This window comes from Oratosquilla oratoria, chromosome 15 (genome assembly GCF_046742065.1).
Source record: "Oratosquilla oratoria isolate Oo_2021 chromosome 15, ASM4674206v1, whole genome shotgun sequence".
NCBI lineage: Eukaryota > Metazoa > Arthropoda > Malacostraca > Stomatopoda > Squillidae > Oratosquilla > Oratosquilla oratoria.
Window position 1 is genome coordinate 46,927,487 of NC_134791.1, and position 24,804 is coordinate 46,952,290.

At 39.2% G+C, this 24,804-nt stretch overlaps 1 protein-coding gene across 2 annotated transcripts in view; it reads left to right on the plus strand.

The window, feature by feature from the left end:
- RagC-D (Ras-related GTP binding C/D) overlaps positions 1-24,804 on the plus strand; it is a 56,807-nt gene that overhangs the window by 2,078 nt on the left and 29,925 nt on the right. For both annotated transcript variants that reach the window (XM_076198898.1, XM_076198897.1), the window contains exon 2: positions 14,528-14,697. In XM_076198898.1, coding sequence (XP_076055013.1) covers positions 14,528-14,697 — 170 coding nt within the window. The remainder of the gene's footprint in view (positions 1-14,527; positions 14,698-24,804) is intronic.

Sequence of the window (24,804 nt, forward strand, 5' to 3'; positions counted from 1 at the left end):
TTCTAAATACATATTGATTTTTTCATTAAATGGTAGGTGATATGAGTAATCGTTATACATGTAAAGAAAAGAAGAGACTTGTTAAATGATGTGGCATCTCAGGTCAGGCAAGGTTGCCCATGCTCCCGACCTAGGAATTTCCGTGGGGTTGGGAGGGGGGGGGATCGCTTACATAGAGAAGCTGAGTGTGGGTCTTCGAGCTGTTTGCAGTCAGTTTAATTATACCGGTCATACATGCAAATATTAAGAAAATGGTGTGTCCCCTGTTTTCTTTGGAGATGATTTAGACGTGGCAACACTGCTGGTTTTGCCGGCCACATCCTATGGGTCACCAGATAATGGAAGAAGGATAGTAGCCTTGCACAGTTTGGTATTATTTCCACAGAGGTCCATCATATGCCTCATTTTTTTTTTTTTTTTTTTTTTTTTTTTTAGATCAACTCACCTCATCATTTACATCAGGGTTTTTTTTAAATAATTTTTTGTTTATTTATTTATTTTTATTTATTTATCTATTTATTTATTTTTTTGCTGCATGATGTATGTGCACTCCCTTTCGTTATACACATAAACAATGATAGTGGAAAAAAAGGTAAGGCAATGCCATATATTATTTTAGAAATTAGTTACATGTTATGACAACATGATTTGTTGCCCCTCCCCCTCCAGTGTTAAACACAGCAAATCAAATTACTGACACTACCAATAATGATGTTATTTCTATCAGAATTCACTAATTTTTTGCACCAATTTGGGATTGGCAAAACATTGAAAACAAGTGATCAGTTGTAGAAATCAATGTCAGATTTGCATGAATCATACTATAAAACATTTATTTCTGACATTCTTTTTGGGAGGAGGGGCACCTCTGCAGAAATTTTATAGTTTCTATGGCCAAGCTTATTTTGTGTTGCTACTGTCTTAGAGGTGGATGATGTCTTAAACATAAATATGTTAGTGTGGTTCTTACTTTTTGAGAGGGATTTTTCTGTGGCACTGATGTTGGGGTTGGAATGAGGTGAATATTGAATTTGGTGGTTTGTCTTGAAGAGCTTGTTTATTGATCGGGGTGTGAATGTGGTTTAGTGAGGATGTATTTCATGGCATTGGTGGTAGGTTGTTGTAGATATTTGAGTAGGAAGCTGTTGGTCGTTGTTGTGTGATATGAAATAAATGATTGAGGTTGAAGGCTCCAGCATAGAGCTGTGTATGTGACATATTTATATGATATTCTGTGGGGCTAATTAAAGTTTCTCAGTGCAGGTGTTTTGTTGGATTTTGATATTACTTACCAGGTTGAATATACATGGGAAAGGGTGGTGGATGGAAAGATGGTTGATGAGGCATTGTTGGACTCTGTAGTGGTATTCAAATGAAGGATAGGAAGAGGGAAGAGTTTTTCATGTCCATGTTCATAGGGAGAAAGTTGGGTGTCACATAATTTTTTGGTAGAAGGAAAAGTGAGAGATGATAAGTGGAGGAAGATGAAAGGGTTAAAAGGTAGAGAGGTGCTTAGAGTAAACAAATTGAATGAGAAGGAAAAAGAAATGGAATGCCAGAAGCTGAGAGAAATGTGGGAGGTGGTGAGTGATAAAGTAAAGGTAGGAGTAGAAGAAGAATGGATTTTATTCAAGGAGGAAGTGACAAGGTGTGCAAAGACAATGTGTGGAATGAGGAGGATGTGAGGGAATAGAAGGAAGGGTAGTAAGTGATGGGATGATGATGTAAAGATGATACTAGAAGAAAAAAAGTGAGCATATGTGGATTGGTTGTTAAGTAGGACTTTGGAATTATATGAGAGGTACAAGAAAAAGAGAAGTGAAACATAAGAAAAGGGAAACAAAGAGGAGAACAGATGTAAAATGGGGTAGGAGTATGACAAAGTTTTGAAAAGAATAAAAAGATGTTCTGGAAAGAAATGAAGAAAGTAAGGGGGGAATGAGTCAGGTAGAGAGGAAAAGGTAAAAAGTGCAGATGGATAGATATTAATGGAAGGCAGTAAGGGGAAAATGAATGGAGTCTTTTAGAGAGTTGTTGAATATGGAGGAGGTTACGGATTGATTGATTGTCGCAGTGGGAGGCACTAAGAAAATGACAATGATGGGAGAGGAAAATGAAAAATATAGGAAAAGATAAGATACAAAGAGCTTGGAAAATTATGAGGGCTAGTAAGGCTCCTGAGTTGGATGGATGTCATGCCAAGTATCTGAAAGAGGGAGGAATGGCTATAGTGGATTAGTTAGTGAGGTTGTTTAATGTGTGTCTAAAAGTGGTGAGGGTGCCGGAGGAATACCTGTATAGTTCTGCTTTACAAAAAAAGGGAACAAATGTGAATGTAATATTTTTAGAGGGATCAATATGTAAAGTGTAGTTGGACAGGCATATATTATTACGTGTTACCTATCCCTTGACTTTTGCTAAAGTTGTTGGGGCACTGTTGAAAACACATCCACCACTTCCCTCCTGTTCTCTCTGTCCTTCACTACTCTTTGGGACTCTGCTGGGTTCATGCCTGTCCATTCTCAGATGTCTTCCCACCTCTTCCTTTGTCTTCCTTGTTTACAAGATCCTCAGGTGGTGCCTTGATGATTGTGAGATGTGTCCATACCACAGCTTCCATTCCTTGACGACTATGAGCAGATCATTATGAGGTCATATTGCATGTTGGATCTTTCTGTGGACCTCATTTGTCACATGATCAGTATATGAGATGCCTAGGGATTTCCTATGAGTATAGCATCTCATTTCTGTTGCAAGGATCTTTCCTGGAGCTCCACTATTATTGTCCATGTTTCACAGGTGTACAAGAAAATTGACAGGACAAGTGAATGCAGCAGGTGTATCTTGGAATGCAGACTGATGTTCTTGTCTCTCCAGATGTTGCTGAGTCTTGTAAACACAGTTGTTGTCACTGCTGTCCTTGCCAAAATGTCTGGTTTTGAATCTTCAATTGATATGATGGTACCAAGGCATTTCAAGGTCATCACTGTCTCTAGCTTTGTTCCACCAATCTCTGGCATATAGGAGGGTTTTAATTGAGAGGATTAGGAGAGGAACTGAGGGAATAATTGGTCAGGTGCAGTGTGCATTTAGGAAAGGTAGAGGATGCATGGGTCAGATTTTTGTGGTAAGGCAGATTTGCGAGAAGTTTTTGGGAAAAGGTAATGTGTTTTTGGACTTTTATGAATTTAGAGGAGGCTTATGACAGGGTAGATAGGAAGGCATTGTAGGATGTATTGCAGATATATAGGATTGGAGGAAAGCTGTTAGGGCAGCCAAGAGATTTTATGAGATTAGTAGGGCTTGTGTTAGGATTGGGAATGATGAGATTGAATTGTTTGAGGTGAAGGTTGGGTTGGATCAGAGCTGTGTTATCTCGCCATGGTTGTTCAGTATGTACATGGATGGGGGTAGTATAGAAGGTAAATGCGAGAGTAATGGGCAGTGGATGGAGATGGCTACATATAGTGGAGGGACATAAGAGTTGAGCCAGTTGTTATTTGCTGATGACACTGTGCTTGTGGAGGGGTCAGAGGAGGGTCTAATGCAGTTGTGATGTAGTATGGGAAAGCATGTGATAGGAGGAAATTGAAAGTAAATGTGGGGGGAAGCCAGGTGATTAGATGTACAAGGAGAAAGGGTGGCAGCATATTGCAAATAAGTCTTTGAGGAGAGAGGCTGGAGGAAGTGGATGGTTTTAAGTATTTAGGGTCACTGTAGCAGGAGATAGAGGTGAACTGTAGATTGAGAGAAGCAGGTAAATGTCTTGGAAATGAAAATTGTGATTAGAAATAGGCATCTGGGAATAGACACAAATAGAAGATTATGCTTAAGCCCATGTTGGAAGACCTCTAGAGATACATGGAATGGTGGAAAAAATGTTGGGATCACTGCATATATATCCAAGGAGACTATGTTGAAGGTAACACTGGAAACTAGGAGGTAGGGCATATTATTTTCTAGCAGTGGTCAAATTGATATAACTTGACCTTTCCCCATTGTAAGGGAAAGGGTTAAATTAAAGCTTACAGGAAAAGGGTTAAATTAAAGCTTACACCTTCATCATAAACTAGTAAAACCCATTCATCCTTCATCCCTCATGCAACTTAAAAAAATTACAACATTTAAACTATGATGAGCTCAGTTTTCATAGCTGGGTTATCAGTTTATTTTGATGTGATTTAATATGGTGAAAAGTTCTGAAATTGAAAAACTTAAATTTTTGCAGTGTGAAATGATGGACCAATAGTTTACTTATTGGGTTAAGATTGAAAAGAAAGAAGAAAAAGAGGCAATTGCATAGTTTTCAGGTCATCACTGGGGTAGATGAAGCTGACAGAAAATCTCTTGGTTTTGCATGTAACTTATGAAGTCAAAGGGACAAATTGAATAATACCCTATATGTAAATTTTGTCAGGAAGAAAATTTTTCCTTACAGATACTTAAATTCTTGAAAATAGCCTAGAAGATGATGTAGTCCAGGCTGAAACCATAAAAAAAAATAAACTTATGAGTAGCAGAAGTACAGTGGCTGCAAAAACAATAATTTAAGAAAATTTCATAAGTATGATGCTGCTGTACTGTCGAGTTGGTTAATATTCCATTCAATTTGAATATTCTCATTCATGAGTTTATGATATTACATTTATGAGTTGCCTCATGGACTGTACCAAATTGTCTTATGAGCCATATCTGGCCAGGAGGCCAAACGTTCCCTACCCCTGATCTAAGGTGTAGATTAATTATCAGTCTAACATGGTTGGTATTACTAAAATTCTTGAAATATTATTATTAAATATATACTATGTAAAAGGTCCTTCTATTGAGTATTATGATATACATATATATACCAAAAGCCCTTTTCCACCATATAAGGAGGGTGACCAAGTCAAAGCATATACCCACCCATTGCCTGTCCCACACCTATCCAAAAACCACTTGTCTCTCCCATCTTTGCTCCTTATGTATAAAGGGTCATCTCTGTTCCCTACCCACGGCTTAAGTCAGAGGCAGTGCAGCAAGACATAGTACCTCTACATTTTATTGACTAGAAACTCATAATCCTACAGTGGCTAGCATCAGTCCTTGGGGCTTTCTATAAGTATAGAAAGAAATGTTGGACTCTTGTTTGTGTTGTATAAGTGTTTAACTGTTTCTTTGTCACTGGCATATAGTCATAGGAGATCAGTCACTGACCATCAGCTCTTTTTATGTGAAAAATATAAAAAATACAGTCAGAGTTGATAGAGTTCCTGGGTCAATTGGGAGAATGAGTGTCAATCCCTTGGGGTTGCAACTTTCACTGGAAATGAAAGTATTGACAGGTTTTGGAGATGAGCATAACATATTGACTATTGTTAATGTATGTGAGTATAAGACTTAGTGATGGAGAACACTGGATGGTATTGAATTTACTCTGCCTTTACAGGTATATTTAGAGACTGAGGTCAAATCAGTTTTATCTGTGAGTCAGAAATAGATAAAAGATAATAGCTAGTACAAATGTACACACACACACACACACAACATGCACACACATCAAAAGGAAAGAGTGACCATGTACTAATAGAATTCGAACTAAAAGAACAAATAGACCTATGAAGAAATGAGAAACATGGAATAGGACCAATGTACAACAAAACGAATTTTGAGAAACTTAGAAAATTCTTTCGTAACATATACATAAGTACATACATATACCAAAGGCTTTTTCCCCCTTACATGGGAAGTAGCCAAAAAGAAAAGGCATAAAATCATTCCCACCCATTCCATCCCTAAATACACTCCACTCCCCTCCACCCTCCCTCCCATCTTAGCACCTCCTGGATGACGGGTCATCCCTGCACCTTGTCCACTGCCCTGGGTCAGAAGCAGTGTTGCAAGACACAACACATCCACAGCAAGGCTGCTTCATTAAATCGGCGACCCCCCCTCTCCGTCCCCCCATTGCATGAAATGAGAGGACGGGGAGAAATCCCTTCGGGCTGCTTCAAATTTGGCTCACACATACTACCTCACCCCCAATCCACCCGCCCATTCCACCTCATGCTATCACAACATCATCCATATACAACCATTCTCCATTCACCCCTGTCTTCTGTCCTCTCCCGTCCTTCCTCAACAGACATGAAGTAAACTTCAGTATCAAGAAATGTAGTATAATGGAGTTTGGAAAAAGTAAAAACAGAATATCAAGAAATTATAAAATTGGTGAAGAAGAAATGAAAAAAAGTGATCTCTGAAAGAGACCTTGGAGTAATAATCAGCAAAGACATGACACTGGACAAACGTAACAATAAAATAGTCGGAGAAACCTTCAACCTACTGTATTAAGGTCATTGAAAATGGCATTTGACTATTTGGGTGAAGAAATGATTAAAAGATATTAGTTACATTAATAAGACCAAAACTGGAATATGCAGCAACTCTATGGACACCCAGTACAAAAAAGAATATAAAGAAATTAGAAAGCATACAAAGAGCAACGACAAAGTTGGCACCAGCTCTTTCCAAATTAACATACGAACAAAGATTATCCAAATTGGAACTACCAACACTGGATTAGAGAAGAGAAAGAGGTGGTCTACTGACTATATTTAGAATTATGAAAGGAATGGAATCCTTGATAGGAATCATTTACTAAAAAATGACGATGGAAAAACAGGTCATGAAAAGAGACTCAAAAAGGATAACTATAAAAGAGATCAGAAAAAGAATAGCTTCCCACACAGAGTGCTGGATATCTGGAATAACTTAAAGAAACAGTGTGTGCAAATACTATTCGAGATTTTAAGAAAATACTTGATGCTGAAAGATACAGAGACGGGTCACCATGAGCATAGCTCCCTTCCTGTGTAATACAACTAGGTAAATTTTCCTGCTTTTGTTTTGGTATGTATTTGTCCAGGCCTTCATTATAGACGTCTTTTAATATCCTCCATTTCTCTTTCACCCATGTTTCTTCATTAAGGAATTTTTTCCAACTTGCTTTTTGAAAGAATTTTCTAAGTTTCCCAAAGTCCATTTTGTTATATGTCAGTCTTCCTTTTCTGTGTTTCTCATTTTCCCCATATGTATTTCCTCTTTTAGTTCGAGCTGAAGTAGTATATGGTCACTCTTCCCAGTTGGTGTCTTGTATTCCATTTTATCCACAAGTTTGGGCTCTGATGTAAATATCAAATCTATTCTCAACAGTTCATAATTATTTCTATATCTGCTATTCTCTTTTACCCATTGAGTCATTGTGTATTTAATGGTCATGTCCAGTAGTATGTTTCCCCAAAGGTCCTCTCCACCCTTTAATGTCATCTCCCAACATATTTCTTTAGAGTTAAAATCACCCATAATTACTAGATTTCCTCCTTTCAGTATTTCATATAATGTATGCCTTGTGTTTTCCAACATTTTGAAATGGTCGCTCTCTTTCCAAGAACGTGTTTTTGGGGGTACATAGATCACAAATTTTCTACTTCTCATGTCACTATTTTCAACTTTTATCATGATCAATTCCACATTGTTTTCTCTCATCACATTTAAGCCCTTAGTTTAAAACATGACTCCACCCTGTTTTTCCTCTCTTTTTTTATCCAGTGATTATATTAATATAAACCTTGTCCAACACTATTTGGTGGTAGACCTTTTAATTTTGTCTCTACAATTCCCATTATATCTGGTTTTTCTTCTGCCAGGTAATCATTTAATTCATCTAATCCTGAAATCAGACCATCTAAGTTGGTATATGTTACTTTTAATTTTTTTTCTTTTCCTCCTTGTTTTTTATTTCCTGTGTTTCCTTTATTTTGATATACCTTTTTCTTTTTGGCTACCCCCCATGTAGAGGGAAAAAGCCTTTGGTATATGTATGTATGTATTTTCTCAGCCTCAGGTCCAGCATTCTAAAAAAAAAAAAAAAACTAACTCTTTTTGGTCTCCATTCTTCTCAATTTTTTTCATTAGCTTAATTTTTCTAGTGTCTTTTCTTTCTTTTTCCTCATTGCTCATTTCCTTTTTCATCCATATATTTTTGTAGTTTTCACTTTTTGCCAACTTTGCTGTTTTTGCTAATACTTCTGCTATCATTTGTGACCTTAGTTTAATTTTAGAGGTAAATTCTTTTCTTTTGAGTATTGTCGCACTCTATGCACTTCTGTTTCCTTTTCTATTTCTTGCCTCTCATCTTGTACCTTTTTCAGAATTTCTTTTGCTATTTTTTTTTGTTTTTTCTTAAGTATCTAGCTACATTGCATTTTTCTTAAATTACATATACCACTATGCACTTTTTTTATCTACTGTGTCCCTGGCCCTATTTTCTTTCTGATTACTTTAATAACTGTTTCTTTTGCATTTTCTTCCACTTGTACAATTGTGTATTTACCTAGTTGTATTTTACGGGAAGGGGAGCTATGCTCGTGGTGTCCCGTCTTCATATCTCATTTTATCTAAACTATTTTTAAATTCATGTATTGTTTTTGCACACACCACTTTCTCATCTAACTTGTTCCAAATGTCTATTACTCTGTGAGGAAAGCTGTTCTTTTTCAGATCTCTTCTATAGCTGTCTTTCTTGATTTTCTTTCCATGTCCTCTTGTATTTATATCATCTCATTTTATTAAATCCTCTCTATCAATAATTTCTATGCCTTTCATGATTCTGTAAATAGTTATCAAATCTCCTCTCTCTCTTCTTTGCTCTAGTGTCTGTAGCTCAAGTGTGTGTGTATTTACCTAGTTGTATTTTATGGGAAGGGGAGCTATGCTCGTGGTGTCCCGTCTTCTTATCTCATTTTATCTAAACTATTTTTAAATTCATGTATTGTTTTTGTACACACTACTTTCTCATCTAACTTGTTCCAACTGTCTATTACTCTGTGAGGAAAGCTGTTCTTTTTCAGATCTCTTCTATAGCTGTCTTTCTTGATTTTCTTTCCATGTCCTCTTGTATTTCTATCATCCCATTTTATTAGATCCTCTCTATCAATAATTTCTATGCCTTTCATGATTCTGTAAATAGCTATCAAATCTCCTCTCTCTCTTCTTTGCTCTAGTGTCTGTAGCTCAAGTTTTGCTAGTCTCTCTTCATATGATAGTTTTGAGTGTTGGTGCCAATTTTGTAATTACTCTTTCAAGCTTTCTTTCAAATTTTTTTAAACATTTTTTTGTACTTGGAGACCACATCGTTGCTGCATATTCCAATCTTGGTCTTATCAGAGTGATTTGTATTTTCTTCACCATTTCTTCATCCAGGTATGTAAATGCCGCTTTGATTGTTCTTATTAAATTATAAGTTTCACCAAAAAACTTATTTATATGTTTCTCAGGTGACATATTATTCATAACAATGACTCCCAGGTCCTTCTCATTTTCAACTTTTTTTTATACTTTCTTCTCCCAATTTATATGATCCTGTTATTCTGTTTTTGCTTTTTCCAAATTCCATTATACTACACTTTTTGGTATTGAACTCCATCTCCCACTTCTTACTCCATTCCCAGACTTTATTGAGATCACTCTGTAGTGACTCACAATCTTCCTCCGTGTTCACTTTTTTTAATTGTTTTGCATCATCTGCAAAGAAGCTCATATAACTTTCAATTTCTTCATCCATATCATTAATACATATAGCAAACATTATTGGGGCCAAAACTGTTCCTTGTGGAACACCACTTATTACTTCATCCCAATTTGAGTGTTTGTCTCTTATCACTACTCTCATTTTTCTTTCTTGCAAAAAGTCTTCCATCCATTTAAGCAGTTTGCCCTGTATTCCTCCTTCAGTTTCTAATTTCTTAAGCAACTTCTTATGTGGTACTTTGTCAAAAGCTTTTTTTAGGTCTAGAAATGCACAATCAGCCCATCCATCTCTTTCTTGTATTATATCTATTAGCCTTGAATAGAAACATATTAAATTGGTGATGCATGATCGTCCTTGTCTGAATCCAAATTGCCTTGGATTTAGCACATTGTTTTTTTCTAAATATTTTACCCATCTACTTTTGACAATTCTTTCAAATTTTTTTGCTATTGTACTTGTTAGAGAGACTGGTCTATAGTTGGTAGGGTCTTCTTTATTTCCCCCTTTATATATAGGTACTATATTTGTTTTTTCCAATCTTTTGGAACTTTTCCTTCTTTCAAGGAACTGTTTATTATGCTATGTATTTTGTCTGCCAGTTCATTCCTGCATTCTTTCAAAATCCAGTTTGCTATTTCATCTGGTCCATACGATTTTCTGACATCAAGATTACTCAAGTGTTTCATTATTTCATTCTTTGTTACTTCTATTTCTTTCATAGGGGGGACTTCCTCTTTCCATTCGATCTCTTCAGGTTGTATGTTCTCCCGTGTAAACACTGATTTAAAATGCTTGTTCATAATTTCCGCCATTTCTATTTCCTCTGTGTATTCAACTCCTTGTCTTAATTTCTCCAAATCTTGTTTGTTTTTCAGTTTGTTTACAAATCTGTAAAATAATTTTGGTTGATCTTTACATTTTTCTATGACATCTTTTTCATATTTTCTCTTCCTCTCTGCACACTTGTACATATTCATTTCTATAACAAGTATATATTTTCCATTTTTCAGGCCTTTTGTATTTCTCTTTGTATTTCCCTTTTGTCTTTTAACTCTCTACAACTTTTGCTGTACCAGCACTTTATATATTCCACTCCTTTTTTGTAAATTTTTGTCAAAATATTCCATTTCTCTTCCACTGTTGCTTCTTTGTATATTTCTTCCCAGTTTTCTTTTTGAAAGAATTCTCTTATTTTATCAAAGTTTGTTTTTTCATACATCATTCTTCCTTTTCTATATTGTTCATTTGTTTTCATGTATTTTTCCTCGTTTAGTTCTAGTTCAATCAATATGTGGTCACTTTTACTTATTGGTGTCTTATATTCAATCTTGTCCACTATTCTAGGTTCAGATGTGATTATTAGGTCTAGTCTCAATGGTTCTTCATTTCTATACCTAGTTTTCTCTTGTATCCATTGTGTCATTGTATGGTCAATAATCATCTCGAGCAGAATATTTCCCCATGAGTCGTCTCCACCCTTTACTGTCATCTCTTCACAGCAGACTTCTTTGCAATTAAAGTTGCCCATCATAACTATTCTACCTCCATCTTCCATTATCTTATTTAATGTTATCCTTGTGTCTTCTAACATACTTTTATGTTCACTCTCTTCCCACGAGGCTGTTTTTGGAGGCACATAATTTATCACGAACTTTCTGCTCTTCTTATCTCTGTCTTCCACTTCGATCATAATCATCTCTACTGTATTCTTTCCATATGTGACACTCTTCACGTTTATATCCTTCTTAGTCAGGAACATAACTCCACCCCCTTGTTTTGTCTCTCTGTTTCTAATCCAATAATTATATGCATCATTGCCTACACTGTTGGGTGGTAGTGGACCTTTTAATTTCGTTTCTACAATTCCCATTATGTTCGGTTCTTTTTCCTTCAGATAATCATTCAGCTCATTCAGTCCTGTTATTAATCCATCTATATTTGTGAAAGACACTTTTAGTTTTCTGCCACTTCCATTGTATTCTCTGTTTCTCTTTTGTTTTTCTCTAGTATGTCATATTTCCTTATTTTCATATTCACTACTCTCCAATAGAATTTCTCTTTTTCTGACTCTGTTCTGTTCTCGTTTTTTTCCTTAGCTTCATGTCTTTTCTTTTTTTCCTCCTCTCTTTCCTCTTTGTTCATTTCTCTTTTTATCCATACCTTTTTATATTGTTCACTTGTTACTAGTTTCCCTGTTTTTGCTAAGATATTCTCTGCCGTTGTTTGTGACCTGAATTTAATCTTAATTGGTCTGGACTTATCTGTACTATACTTTGCGAGTCTATACATCTCTTCAATTTGTTTTTATGATTTCAGGTTCATCTTCCTGAACTAATCGTAGTAAACTGCTCACTTTTTCTTTTTCCTCATTCATTCTTGTGGTTCTATTTAGGTTATATTTCTCTTCCATTCCTAATATAATTATACATTTCTTTTTATCTGCTAAGTCTCTTACTATATTCTCCTTCTCTCTCATCACTTTAACCCCTTCCATACGGTGCCGCACACGTAGGCGTCATGGGGAGCGAGTGTATTCGCGAGGCTGCCATATCGGCGTCTTGATTATATTTATTGTAGTCGCCCCTCCATAATGACATTCTTTCTAATTCTTTTGTAATCGCATTTTCTATGGTTATCAAAATTCACGTGTGAAGAGAGAACGATCGATATAAGCGGTGACTATATTTTATGATGCGAGTATTATTACGACACGTCGTACGGCTGGCATTGGCTGCTGCCACCGAGATCTAAGTCCATGACGCCTACGTGTGCGGCACCGTATGGAAGGGGTTAATAACTGAGTCTTCAGTTTGTTCTCTCATTTGCTGTTTAATTATATCAGTAAATGCAACTTTACTGTTTTCTTGGATCTTTTTCCAACCCTGTGCTTCCTTTGCTATGGCCTCTTTATTGTCTTTATTATTCCTCTTTAATTCCTCATTCTCCTCTTTTACTTCTTTTAACTGCCTTTTTAAATCTTCTATTTCTTTAGTTAAGTTTTTGTTCACCTTCTCAAGTTCTTCCAGTTTTTCAACTCTTTGCACAATCTTTGCTACGTTACCGAACCTCTTCTCCCAATGTTCAGTCGTTTGTTCAAGTTTTTCTTCTAGTCTTGCCAATTGGGGGAGGTTGGTATCCTCCCCCCCTCATTAAATCCCTGGAAATTATTTTCTTCACCTTCCATTGTGCTGCTCTTATCTATATTTCTAATCTTAATGCTTTTACTGATATTTTAGATTTCCCCAGTGTCGTCAGTTGATCTTTTGTTTACATTTTTTCTGCTGTCAGGGGGAGCCCGTTCGTCTCCCTCCTCATTTTCTTCCATTTCCCTCAGTAATCCCTCCCCTTCTCCCCTTTCATTACCTTTTTACTACACCACGAGATTTCCCCTTCCCTACAAATACAATAAGGTACTTCCTTGTAGTTGAGATCCACGAAAAATGCGTTTTTTTCCGGAGTTCCAATCCACGCTGTGAATCTGACGAAAGTGATGACCCTAGCATTCTCAGGGGTTAAGTGACACAGACCTTTCTGAATGTAGAATTTTCTAAAAATTTCCAAACCATTTACAGAAAAATAACTATTGTAAGGTACATAAATCAATATCAATACCTCTAAACCATCATCAACAAAAACAGAACGTATCACAAAATAGAACCATATATGAATTTTTTGCCGTGCATGATAATTGGAAAGTAAGATATGAATCCACAAGTGCAGCTTGTTTCCAGTGTATAGAATTAGGTTGATACAAAATGTAGAACTGTCCTACCTATGAATGGCCTAGGACACCCAATCCTACCTGGATAAACTAGACCAGTGGCTAAGAGATATTTATAGAATGGAAGCATTGCCCTGTAAATCATCAGTAACATTGCTCACTCCAGACAAACATGAATCAAAAAACACCATACAGTAAATTGAACAGCCAAGCCCTTACATTGGAAAAGAACCCTATAATTCTAGACCTCACTTTTGATACTCATATGAACTTCATATGAAAGATTTGACAATGAGAATAAAAAAAATAAACATACTAAAATTCATTTCGAGGATTGGCTTTGGACATCAGAAAAAACTCTAATTGCAGTCTTTTTACAGTTTATAAAAACCACTCTGGACTACATTGCCATAACATGGTCTCCAATATTTTGCAAAACACATTTAATGCGCCAACTGTACAAAACAAAACTTAGTGATAACAGGTTGCACCAAAACCACCCCAATAGGATACCTTCACACAGAAATTTAAGATTTTCCCTGTAGAAGACAATATGAACATGGTAGATATGTAGTTGTATGCAAGAGCACTCAACCCCACATATCCATCTCATGATATTGCACAGGGCTGTATGGTAGCCCAGTGAATACAGTATCGAACTCCTGACCAGGTGGTCGTGAGTTTGATTCCTGGGGCATGCTGTGGGCTAGGTCTCATTGGTTCCTGACAACCCTGGGACTTCAGTATGAAACATAAGGAAATAAACTCACAAAAACTCTCTGCTATGTTTCATCCTACCCCTACCAAAACTCAATACTCCAACAACATCTGGACATTAGTTTCACAGAAAACTTCTCAAAAGAAGTAAGAACCACACTGACACACTTGTGTTCATAACACCATCCATTGTTAAAACAGTATCAGCACAGAATAGGCCTGGCCACAGAATCAAACTACCCTAGATGCAACCACCACACAGGGGGACACTAAACCTCATCCTGTAGTGCCCCACACTAACAATCCCTGGACAGTAACACAGTGACTTATGGGCCTGCCCAGGGACCTGGAAGCCAAGATTCTCCTGCAAGAGAGACCTGGGGGTGATGGATTGATTAACACACCTTTGTTTTGTATATACATTACTTATGTATAAAAGAAAGTACTAGTTTTACAAATGAATTGAAGATTGGTATACATTATATATTCTATTTGTCTTATCAGTACCATGATTACAGGCCTCATACAGCCAGGAAGATGATGAGCAGTTCCGTAATGAATTTTCCACAAGCTACGTTGATGCCTTCCCCAAGGATTTTGTATATGGTCCAGATGATCCTGAAGGAGAGCTTGGGAGTCATTATCCATCAGACCAGAAACCTAAGATTCTCCTAATGGGTCTACGCAGGTTTGTCTTTTGATTAAATTTCCATTGTGAATAATAGGCTTAACTAATTTTTGTTTTAGTCTTTCATCATATGCTGTTCTCTTCAAAGATTTTTTAGTTTATCAGTATTCTAACAAGGTATGTCTACAGCTTGGTTCTGCACAGTGAAAAATACCAGAGAGAAGAGAAATAATCCAAATAAATTTTTGGAAACAGTAACAGACCATACCCAAATACCCACTCACCATTTACAAACAAAAATCATAATGGCACCCAATCAATCAACCAGTCAGTCAGTCAATCAATCAATCAGTCAATCAATTACCCTAGAACACTCTTGCAGGAGACCCATTGAATAGCACATGAATCAGTTAAATCATCCCCCCTTAGTATATTATGATGCTGATGTCGGCGTCCTGAGGAGTGAGTCGGTATACAAGAAGGCCAGTGTCCTGGTTACATTTTAACTTTAATTGTAGCTGAGTGATCTTGTATTCTGTGGTGACTATCCCTGGAGATTCTGTATAGTATCCTTGAGGTTCTGATGCTTCACATACCATTCCTTTTCCCACCAATCACATAAGTCAGCTAGATCATGCCCCACTCTCATTGTATGTTGGGTTATCATACATTGGGCAACTGGTGATAACAGATAGTGGATGAGTGTGTATTACGTTGTTTCACTCCTTTTTTCATGGAGAGAGAGAGAGAGAGAGAGAGAGAGAGAGAGAGAGAGAGGCTTGATCACATTTTCTGTGGTTTGTCAATATACCTTCAGGGTGAAAGAGAAAGGAAAATATTTCAGATGTGGCTTTATGATAGAACAAGAACAGCCTTTGAAGTATTGTGCTTTACTCCTTCATTGTGGTGAAAGGCAGCCATTGTAGCTGAGGGAAGCTTCATTGTGGTGAAAGGCAGCCATTGTAGTTGAGTGAAGCTGTGTGCTCTGAACTCGCTTCATCATGCCACTGTTCCCACCCACCAAACTTCTGTTCTCCCACCCACCCTCCCTTTCCCCATCCTGGGGTTGACCTAGGTCATCCCTGGCACAATTGAGGAGCACTCCACCATGGAGCTATGGCCAGCTGCCCACTGGACTGAGGTTGCAGCTTCATCAAATCTTACTTTCCTTTCAACTCTTTCCCTCCTTCCCCTCTCTCTCTCTCTCTCTCTCTCTCTCTCTCTCTCTCTCTCTCTCTCTCTCTCTCTCTCTCTCTCTCTCTCTCTCTCTCTCTCTCTCTCTCTCTCTCTCTCTCTCCCTCTCCCTCTATCTCTCTCCCTCTATCTCTCTCTCTCCCCCTCTATCTATCTCTCTCCTCCTCTATCTCTCTCTCCCCCCCCCCTCTCTCTCTCTCTCTCTCTCTCTCTCTCTCTCTCTCTCTCTCTCTCTCTCTCTCTCTCTCTCTCTCTCTCTCTCTCTCTCTCTCTCTCTCTCTCTCTCTCTCTCTCTCTCTCTCCCTCTCTCTCTCTCTCTCCTCTCCTCTCTCCTCTCTCTCCCCTCTCTCTCTCTCTCTCTCTCTCTCTCTCTCTCCCTCTATCTCTCTCTCTCCCTCTATCTCTCTCCCTCTATCTCTCTCTCTCCCCTTCTATCTATCTCTCTCCTCCTCTATCTCTCTCCCCTTCTATCTATCTCTCTCCTCCTCTATCTCTCTCTCTCCCCCCCTTCTCTCTCTCTCTCTCTCTCTCTCTCTCTCTCTCTCTCTCTCTCTCTCTCTCTCTCTCTCTCTCTCTCTCTCTCTCTCTCTCTCTCTCTCTCTCTCTCTCTCTCTCTCTCTATCTCCCTCTCTCTATCTCCCTCTCCTTCCCTCCCTGTGTCCCTCTCTCCCTCTCCCTCCCCCTCCCTCATTCTCCCCCTCCCTCACTCTCTCCCTGTCTCCCTCTCTCCCTCCCCCTCCCTCATTCTCTCCCTCCCCCTCCCTCATTCTCTCCCTCTCTCATTCTCTCCCTCTCTCCCTCTCTCCCTCTCTCCCTCTCTCCCTCTCTCTCTCTCTCTCTCTCTCTCTCTCTCTCTCTCTCTCTCTCTCTCTCTCTCTCTCTCTCTCTCTCTCTCTCTCTCTCTCTCTCTCTCTCTCTCTCTCTCAGTGTGTGTAAAAAAGTATACAGTGTGTTCAGGATAAATTTGACACTTTTGGAAAGAAAAGAAAAACGTCACATCGTGGCCAAAAATTGATGTCTTCTCAAAATTCAAAATGCATCTCTTAGAGGATCTGTTGCCAAATACAGCTCCCTCAAAGAAGCTGCCCTGAGCCTTCACCATGGCCTCCAGGCGGGACCTGAACCTGCAGCATGCGGCCTTCATGGTGTCCTTCGAGAGACGCCTGAACACCAGTTTGATCCTGGCAATCAGCTAGTCCTTGGTGTTGCAGGCGGTACGATTGGTATCTTTTTTAACTGTGCCCCACACATAATAGTCCATGGGATTGCAATCAGGCGAGTTGGGGGGGCAGATGTTGGGACTAGTGAAGTTGTAGAAGTTCTCAGACAGCCATTTCTGGGTTTTCCTAGAGGTGTGACATGGAGCCGAGTCCTGCTGCCACATGTATGGTCTTCCCGCAGCCACCTTCTATACTCAGTGCTTGACAACAGTGGACATCAACTCAATATAGCCATCTGAAGTGAGTCGGAGTCCCTCATCAAAGATGTGGGGCTGCATGATGTAGCCTTTGCTGGAAACACCCAAAGACAATCACAGTTTGAGGGAACTTGGTCTTTATGAAGTGCAGGACTTCATGCGGACTGTAGGCTAGCCACCTGTTGTTCTGCATGTTATGCAACTGGCCCTGGCAGAAGTTCTTCTCATCTGAGAATGACCGGAGCATCTTTGGCTTGACTGGTTGTTTGACCTTGTTGAGAAGTTTCTTGGCTTTCGTAAGGTGGTTCTCTTGGGCCTTGGTGGTGAGTAGCTGGCTCTTGTGCCTCTTGTATGAGGAGTAGCGAAGATCCTTGTTCAGCGCTTTCTTCATAGTCACCACTCTGATGCCCATCTCTTTTGCCAAGGTCTGCATTGCCTTGCCTGGATCTTGCAGCACCTTTTTTGCAGCTTCTTGACAAATTTTGTTGTGTGGACAGAGTCAGAACATCTGCCATGATCCTTCCTGCTAGCCACTGCTTCCTCATCTCCGTCGCAATTCTCCAGCTCATATCTCATGACCTTCACGGTATTCAAGGAGTACTGAGCTGCAGCTAAGATTTCTGAATTTTTTAATCCGGCACGAATCATCATGATGCAGGTCACTCTCTTCCAATATTCCGGTGCTTTCCAGTTGTCCATGCTCTCTAGCTCTCACATCCACCAATAGTACACAGAATCAGCTATTTGTTGCACTTTACTATGACTCCCAAAAAACACCCATGTTGTATAATTTGATCACTATCAGACACAACCAGACTGATGGCAATGGTGATGGACTCATCACCCTGACCCATCAGTCCATTTGCTTTGTGGACACAAGTGCCACAACCCTCTTCTCTATCAAACAGAACCACAGAAACCCAGTTAATACAAATCCAAACAGGTAACGAATCCACAATGGCAATAGTTAACCTGTACATCCTCCCCCACTGTTTCAAATGCCTTTAGGCCTAACCAGAACCAAATTGCCACCATTCCTAACCTTATTCTGGGTGGTGGCTTCAATGCCAAGTCGTTGGCCTGGTGTGTCAACAAACCTGACACAGACAGAGGGTTTGATCAAGAAACACAACTCATTGACATTCTTGAAGAACACCTATAGTCACACACATATCCCCCCATCAAGACCTTTACATCCCCTCCTCTCATGATATCACCTTCTGTTCCCCCTGCCTAACCCCAGCAATGTCATGGGAAGTGGTCGTAGCCCTCAGATCCGACCACCTTCCAGTCATCATCACCACCAAAACACAGTGCACCCCATTGGCCACAGACACACATATACCAATTATAAAAGAACAAACTGGGAAGCTTTCACTGAAGAAACAGAACAACAGTTTGAGACACAAAATGGTACACCAATCACAGACATAGACACTGCTGTTCACACTTTCATTACAATCATACAAAAGGCAGACAAGAAATATATCCCCAGAGGCAACAGAAAATCACACAACCCTAACTTCACACCAGAAATCCAAGGCCTCATCAGACAATATGATACACTTGAACACAACACCCCCACACCTATCCCTCAGATCATAGCAGACCAAATACAAGCACTAAACACTGAGGTTGCCAACAAACTACATAAAAAAAAAACAATGGCAAATATTTGTCAACACAATCATGAAACAAACACAAGATAACTGTATAAGACACTCAGCACTTTTACACTATTCAACACTAACACATCACACTTTCTCACAGCAATAACCACAACAAGTCAACTTACCCATAAACATACAACAAGCAAACACACTCGTAAATCATTTTGCTTAGACAAGCCATCTCACCCCTCACCCTGATGACCAATGCATTATTTGACATAAGAAGGACTTCCCCACAGACCCAGACTACACACCTTTCATAAACAACCAGATGAAACATATAATGCATAACTTCAAGCACAGACCAATCTCACTACTATCCACAGTATGCAAACCAGATGAAACATATAATGCATAACTTCAAGCACAGACCAATCTCACTACTATCCACAGTATCCAAACCAGTGAAAAGGCTGATAACAGCAAGAAACACAACAGAAACACTAACCTCCCCCAACCATCATGGATTCAAGGAGGGTCACTTCACCAGCACTGCTCACAAACATCACACAGGAAGTACTGGAAGGATTCAATAAAAAAAAGCCCCAGCAGAGAGAGCAGTTTTGGTAGTCATAGGGATAAACAAGGCTTTCAAAAGGTTCCTACACAAACATACACACAAATAAGAGAAAGAGGAGATCTATTGGCCATTTACAGAATCACGAAAGGCATGGAAGTCCTTGACAGAGAAGACTTATTAAAGTGGGATAAAAGAAAAACAAAAAGACCTGAAAAGAAAATCAAAATGGATAGTTATAGAAGAGACCTGAAAAAGAAAAATAGTTTTCCACTCAGAGTGGTGGATGTCTGCAACAAATTGGAAGAAACAGTAGTGTGTGCAAAACCCATACAAGAATTTAAGAACAAACTAGATGCTGAGAGATACAAAGACAGGTCACTATGAGCATAGCTCCCCTTCCTGTATAATACAACTCGGTAAATACATACATATACCCAGGGCTTTTTCCCCCTTACAAGGGAGGTAGACAAAGTCAAAAGGCATAAATCCATTTCCATCCATGTCATCCCCACATACTCCACTCCTATTCATCACTCCCCCCTCCCTCTTTTCATGGCTCCTCCTGGATGATGGGTCATCCTTGCATCTCACCCTCTGCCCTGAGTAAAAAAAAGAAAAAAAAAAAATGCAGCAGGACACAGCACATCCACAGCAAGGCTGCTTCATTTAATCAGCAACCCTCCCCTCTTCATCCCCTCATGCAAAAAAAGAGAAGACAAGGAGAAATCCCTTCAGGCTGTGTCAAAATATCATTCTGTTTTGGTTTCTTTAATGTTTGCCATATACATAAATGATATGGATGAAGGAGTAAATTGTTACATGAACTGTTTTGCTGACAATGCCAAATTACTCAAGAGAGTGAAAACAGAAGAAGATTGCTGATCACTGCAAGATGACCTGGATAAAGTATGTGAATGGAGCCGGAGACACGAGATGAACTCATCAAGAAATGTAGTATAATGGAACTTGGAAGAGGTAAAAATAGTTTTGGGAAAATATACAATTGGAAACGAGGAAGTCAAAAAAGTAAACTCAGAGAGGGACTTAGGAGTAATCATCTCTAATGACTGACACCTGACAAACATGTAAATAGAATATTTGGAGAGACCTTCAGATTATTAAGATCAATGAAAGTGGCCTTCAATTACATGGATGAGGAGATGGTTAAGAAAATAATTGTTACACTGATAAGACCAAAATTAGAATATGCTGTATCAATGTGGGCACCTACAAAAAAAAAAAAAAAAAAAAAAACATAAGAAAATTAGAAAGAATCCAAAAGCAGTGACAAAAATGGCACCCACACTATCAAATCTGACATATGAACAAAGATTGGAGAAATTACAGCTGTCAACACTAGAGCAGAGAAGGGATAAAGAGGCGATTTGTTGACCATTTTCAGAATTACAAAAGGGATGGAAATTCTCGATAGAGACTACCTATTAAAACAGGACAGAAGAGAAACAAGAGGACACAAAAAGAAACTAAAGAAAGACAGTTACAGAAGAGACCTGAAAAAAATAGCTTCCTACACAGAGTGATCGATGTCTGGAACAAACTGAACAGAGAAACAGTGAATGCCAGAACTATACACGATTTCAAGAATAAACTGGATGTGGAGAGATACGAAAATGGGTCACTATGAGCATAGCTCCCGTCCCGTAAAATACAACTAGGTAAATACATACTCCCTCACCCCCACCCTCCACCTACTCCCTTCCATGCATCACAGCATTACCCATACACAACCATTCTCCACTCACTCCTATCTTCTGTTTTCTCCTTTCCATCCTCAACAGACATTCCCCTTTTTCCCAATGCCCATTTTACCCATCCATCCCTCCCATCCTAGGTTGGCCCTGCATGTTCACTACCTCCACCTCTGCCTTTCACACTTCTTTTACTAATCTTTCCTCACTCATTCTTTCCATGTGCCCAAACCATCCCAATACCCTTTCATCATCTCAATCTCCCAACTCCCTTTCCACCCCCACTCTCCTCCTCACCTCCTCATTTCTCACTCTATCCAGCTTAGTAACTCCTGCCATTCTCCTCAAATATTTCATCTCAGACATGTTTCAACCCTTCCTCTCTTATGTTCCATGTTTCTGCCCCCATACAATGCTGCTGGCACAATCACCTCTTCATACAATCTCTTCTTAACATCCATTCCCAAATGTCTATTTATTATCACACTTTTAATTCTCCAAGGCATTTACTTGCTTCTCTCAATCTACATTCTACCTCCACTCCCTCTCTTACCACATTTGCCCTCAAGTATCTAAAGCTATCCACTTTCTCCAGTCTCTCTCCCTTAATACTCCCAGTTTGTTGCCATCCCCCTTTGTACATCTCACCACCTTACATTTACCCACATTAACTTCAACTTCCTTCTTTTGCACACTTTCCCAAACTCTGTCACTAACCTTCCTTGTATGAAAGTGGCAGTTGCCGACAAGGCTATTGAAATAAACTCCATGTGAGGATAGAACCTGTATTAGTACGACATTTTGTATGTACTTAAAAAAGCTGTAACAAGGGAAATGTTGTACTAATAAAGGCTCTATCCTCACAAGGTGTTTATTTCAATAGACTAACTACCTCCCTTGTAAAGGGGAAAAAGCCTTGGTATATGTATGTATGTATGTAACTTCCTCAATCCCTCCTCTGATCCTGCTACAAGCACAGTATCATCAGCAGACAACAACTGGCTTAACTCTCATTTTTCACCATTTTCTTTAACCATCTCTAATCCCCAGCCCATTACCCTTGCATTGATCTCTTGCACCACCCCATCCATATATAACTTGAACAGCCATGGCATCCTGACAAATCCCTAGCAAAGTCCCACCTTCACCTCAAACCACTCACTCTCTCCATTTCTAATTCTAACACAGGCTCTAGTATTCATGTAAAAACTCTTAACTGCTCATAACAGCATTCCTCCTATCCCATATATCTGCAATATCTCCCACAGTACCTTCCTGTCTACCCAGTCATAAACCTTTTTCAAAACCATAAAAGCCCAAAAAACATTCTTACCTTTTCCTAAAGCTTCCTCACAGGTGTGCCTTACCATAAAAATCTGATCCACACAACTGCTACCAGTCCTAAAACCACACTGTTCCTCACCAATTACACACCTCTTCCTCTTCTAATCCTCTCAACCAAAACCCTCCCATAAGCTATCCCAACTACACTCAATAAACTGATCTCTCTGAAACTACTACACTCACACTTGTCCCCTTTTCCCTTATAAAGCAGAACTATATAGGCACTCCTCCAGTCCTCTGTCACTCTACCCTCTTTTAGATAAACGTTAAACAACCTCACCAACCATTCCACCATCACTGTACCTCCCTTTTTTTTTAGACACTCTATGACACCCATCTAACCCAGGTGCCTTACCTACTCTCATCATTTTAATAACTGCTTTCACCTCATCTTTTCTTATTTCTCCTCCATTTTCTTCATTGATCACTGTCATTTTCCTAAAGCTTCCCACTGCAACTATCTTATCCTCCTTCACATTTAGCAACTCCCTAAAATACTCTGCACATCATCCTCTTACTACTGTCTCTTCCATTATTATCTCTCCATCTGCACCTTTTACCTTTTCTTCTCTACTTGATTGATTTGCCTCCTCTTCCTTTTTAAATTTCTTTCTAAAACATCTTTTTATTAATTTCAAAATTTTATGTCATACTCTTACCCCATTTCACATGCTTTTCTTCTACACCCTTTTTTGCTTCCTCATCCTACCACTCACTACCCTTCCTTCTATTTCCTCCCATCCTCCTTGTTCCACACACCATCTTTGCACACCTTATGACTCCCTCCTTGAACCATCCCCATTCCTCCTCCACTCCTAGTTCTACTCTATCCTTCACTCCCACCCCTCTCTCAGCTTCTTCTTATAATTCTCCTTTTCTCATTTAAGCAGTTCATTCTAAGCACCTCACTACCTTCTGCCCTTTTCCTCTTTCTCCACCTATCCTCCACTCTCAACTTACCTTCCACCGAAAAATGATCTGATATTCCCCCACTCTCTCCCCTTAGAGCATATACATCCTTAACTCTTCCTACAATACTCCTGGTTACCACTATATAGTCTATTAATGCTGTACCACCCTTCCATCCACCACCCTCTCCCATGTGTACTTATGCTTGACTTTCTTCCAAAACACTGTATTTGCTATCATCAACTCTCTTTCGAGACACATCTCCACCATCAACTCTCCACTACGATTTTTTCCTGGAACTCCACACTTTCCAATCACTCTGTCTATTGGTTCATTTCCTATTCCTAACCTAGCATTAAGGTCTCTCAATACAACTACATTGACATTTCTCCCTAAACCCTCTATACACTCATTTAAATCCATCCAAAAAGCCTCCCTTTCCTCTACACTCTTCTCCCTACCAGGCTCATATGTACTTACAAAACCCCACATCTCCCCTCCCAGCTTCACCTTCATCCACATTAACCTTGAAGAAGCCTCCTTCCACTCCACTACACGCTTACCTACCTCTTCACTTACTAGTATAACCACCCCTTCTTTCCCTCGTCCTTTCTTCACTCTTGAGAACCTCCCAATTACACTCCCAAACTCACACTCACCCCTCCCTTTCAACTTAGTTTCACTCACTGCCAACATATTCATCTTCTCACAAACATACTGTCTATCTATTCCCTTTTACTCTCATCTGTACCACATCCATGCACATTTAAAGACCCAAACTTTATGGTACTGGTTAGAAAACTCCTAGACCCTCTTATGCCTTTACTTTTTTTTAGGAATGTCCCCTGTGGGGCTACAGATAGCAGGATTCCTGGTCCTAACCCCCGTCCCATTTTTTGTCGCCTCGTATGACTCAAGTGGGAAGACTTGGTAGCAGCATTCTTTTCCCCCATCACAGGGTTAGGCAAAAAAAGGAAATAAATAATAATAATGATGATGATAACAACAACAACAACAACAATAATAATGATAAGAATGATGATAATATTAATATTGATAATAATGGTAATGATAATTGTTGCCTTGAGTTTCACTAAGTGAAAAACGTACTGTCTCGCAGCAGCTGGCAGCAGTCCTCTAGCCCTCCTACAGGTTTCTCTAGGGGTAAATTTTGGATTGTATTATTATTGTATTAATGTAGGACTCTGTCACCAGCTAAAAGAAGTAGGAGGAGGAGGAGGGGAGAAGTTGTCTGCTGTCTGTGTGTGAAAAGGGTAAGAAATACAGTTGAAGTTGATAAAGAGAGCTCATGAGTGTCAGCCTCTCAGGGTAGGGTAAGACCTCCTGATGGAAGTGAAGGGGTTGATGGGTTTTTATAATGGGCAGTGCCATAGTCCATCATGC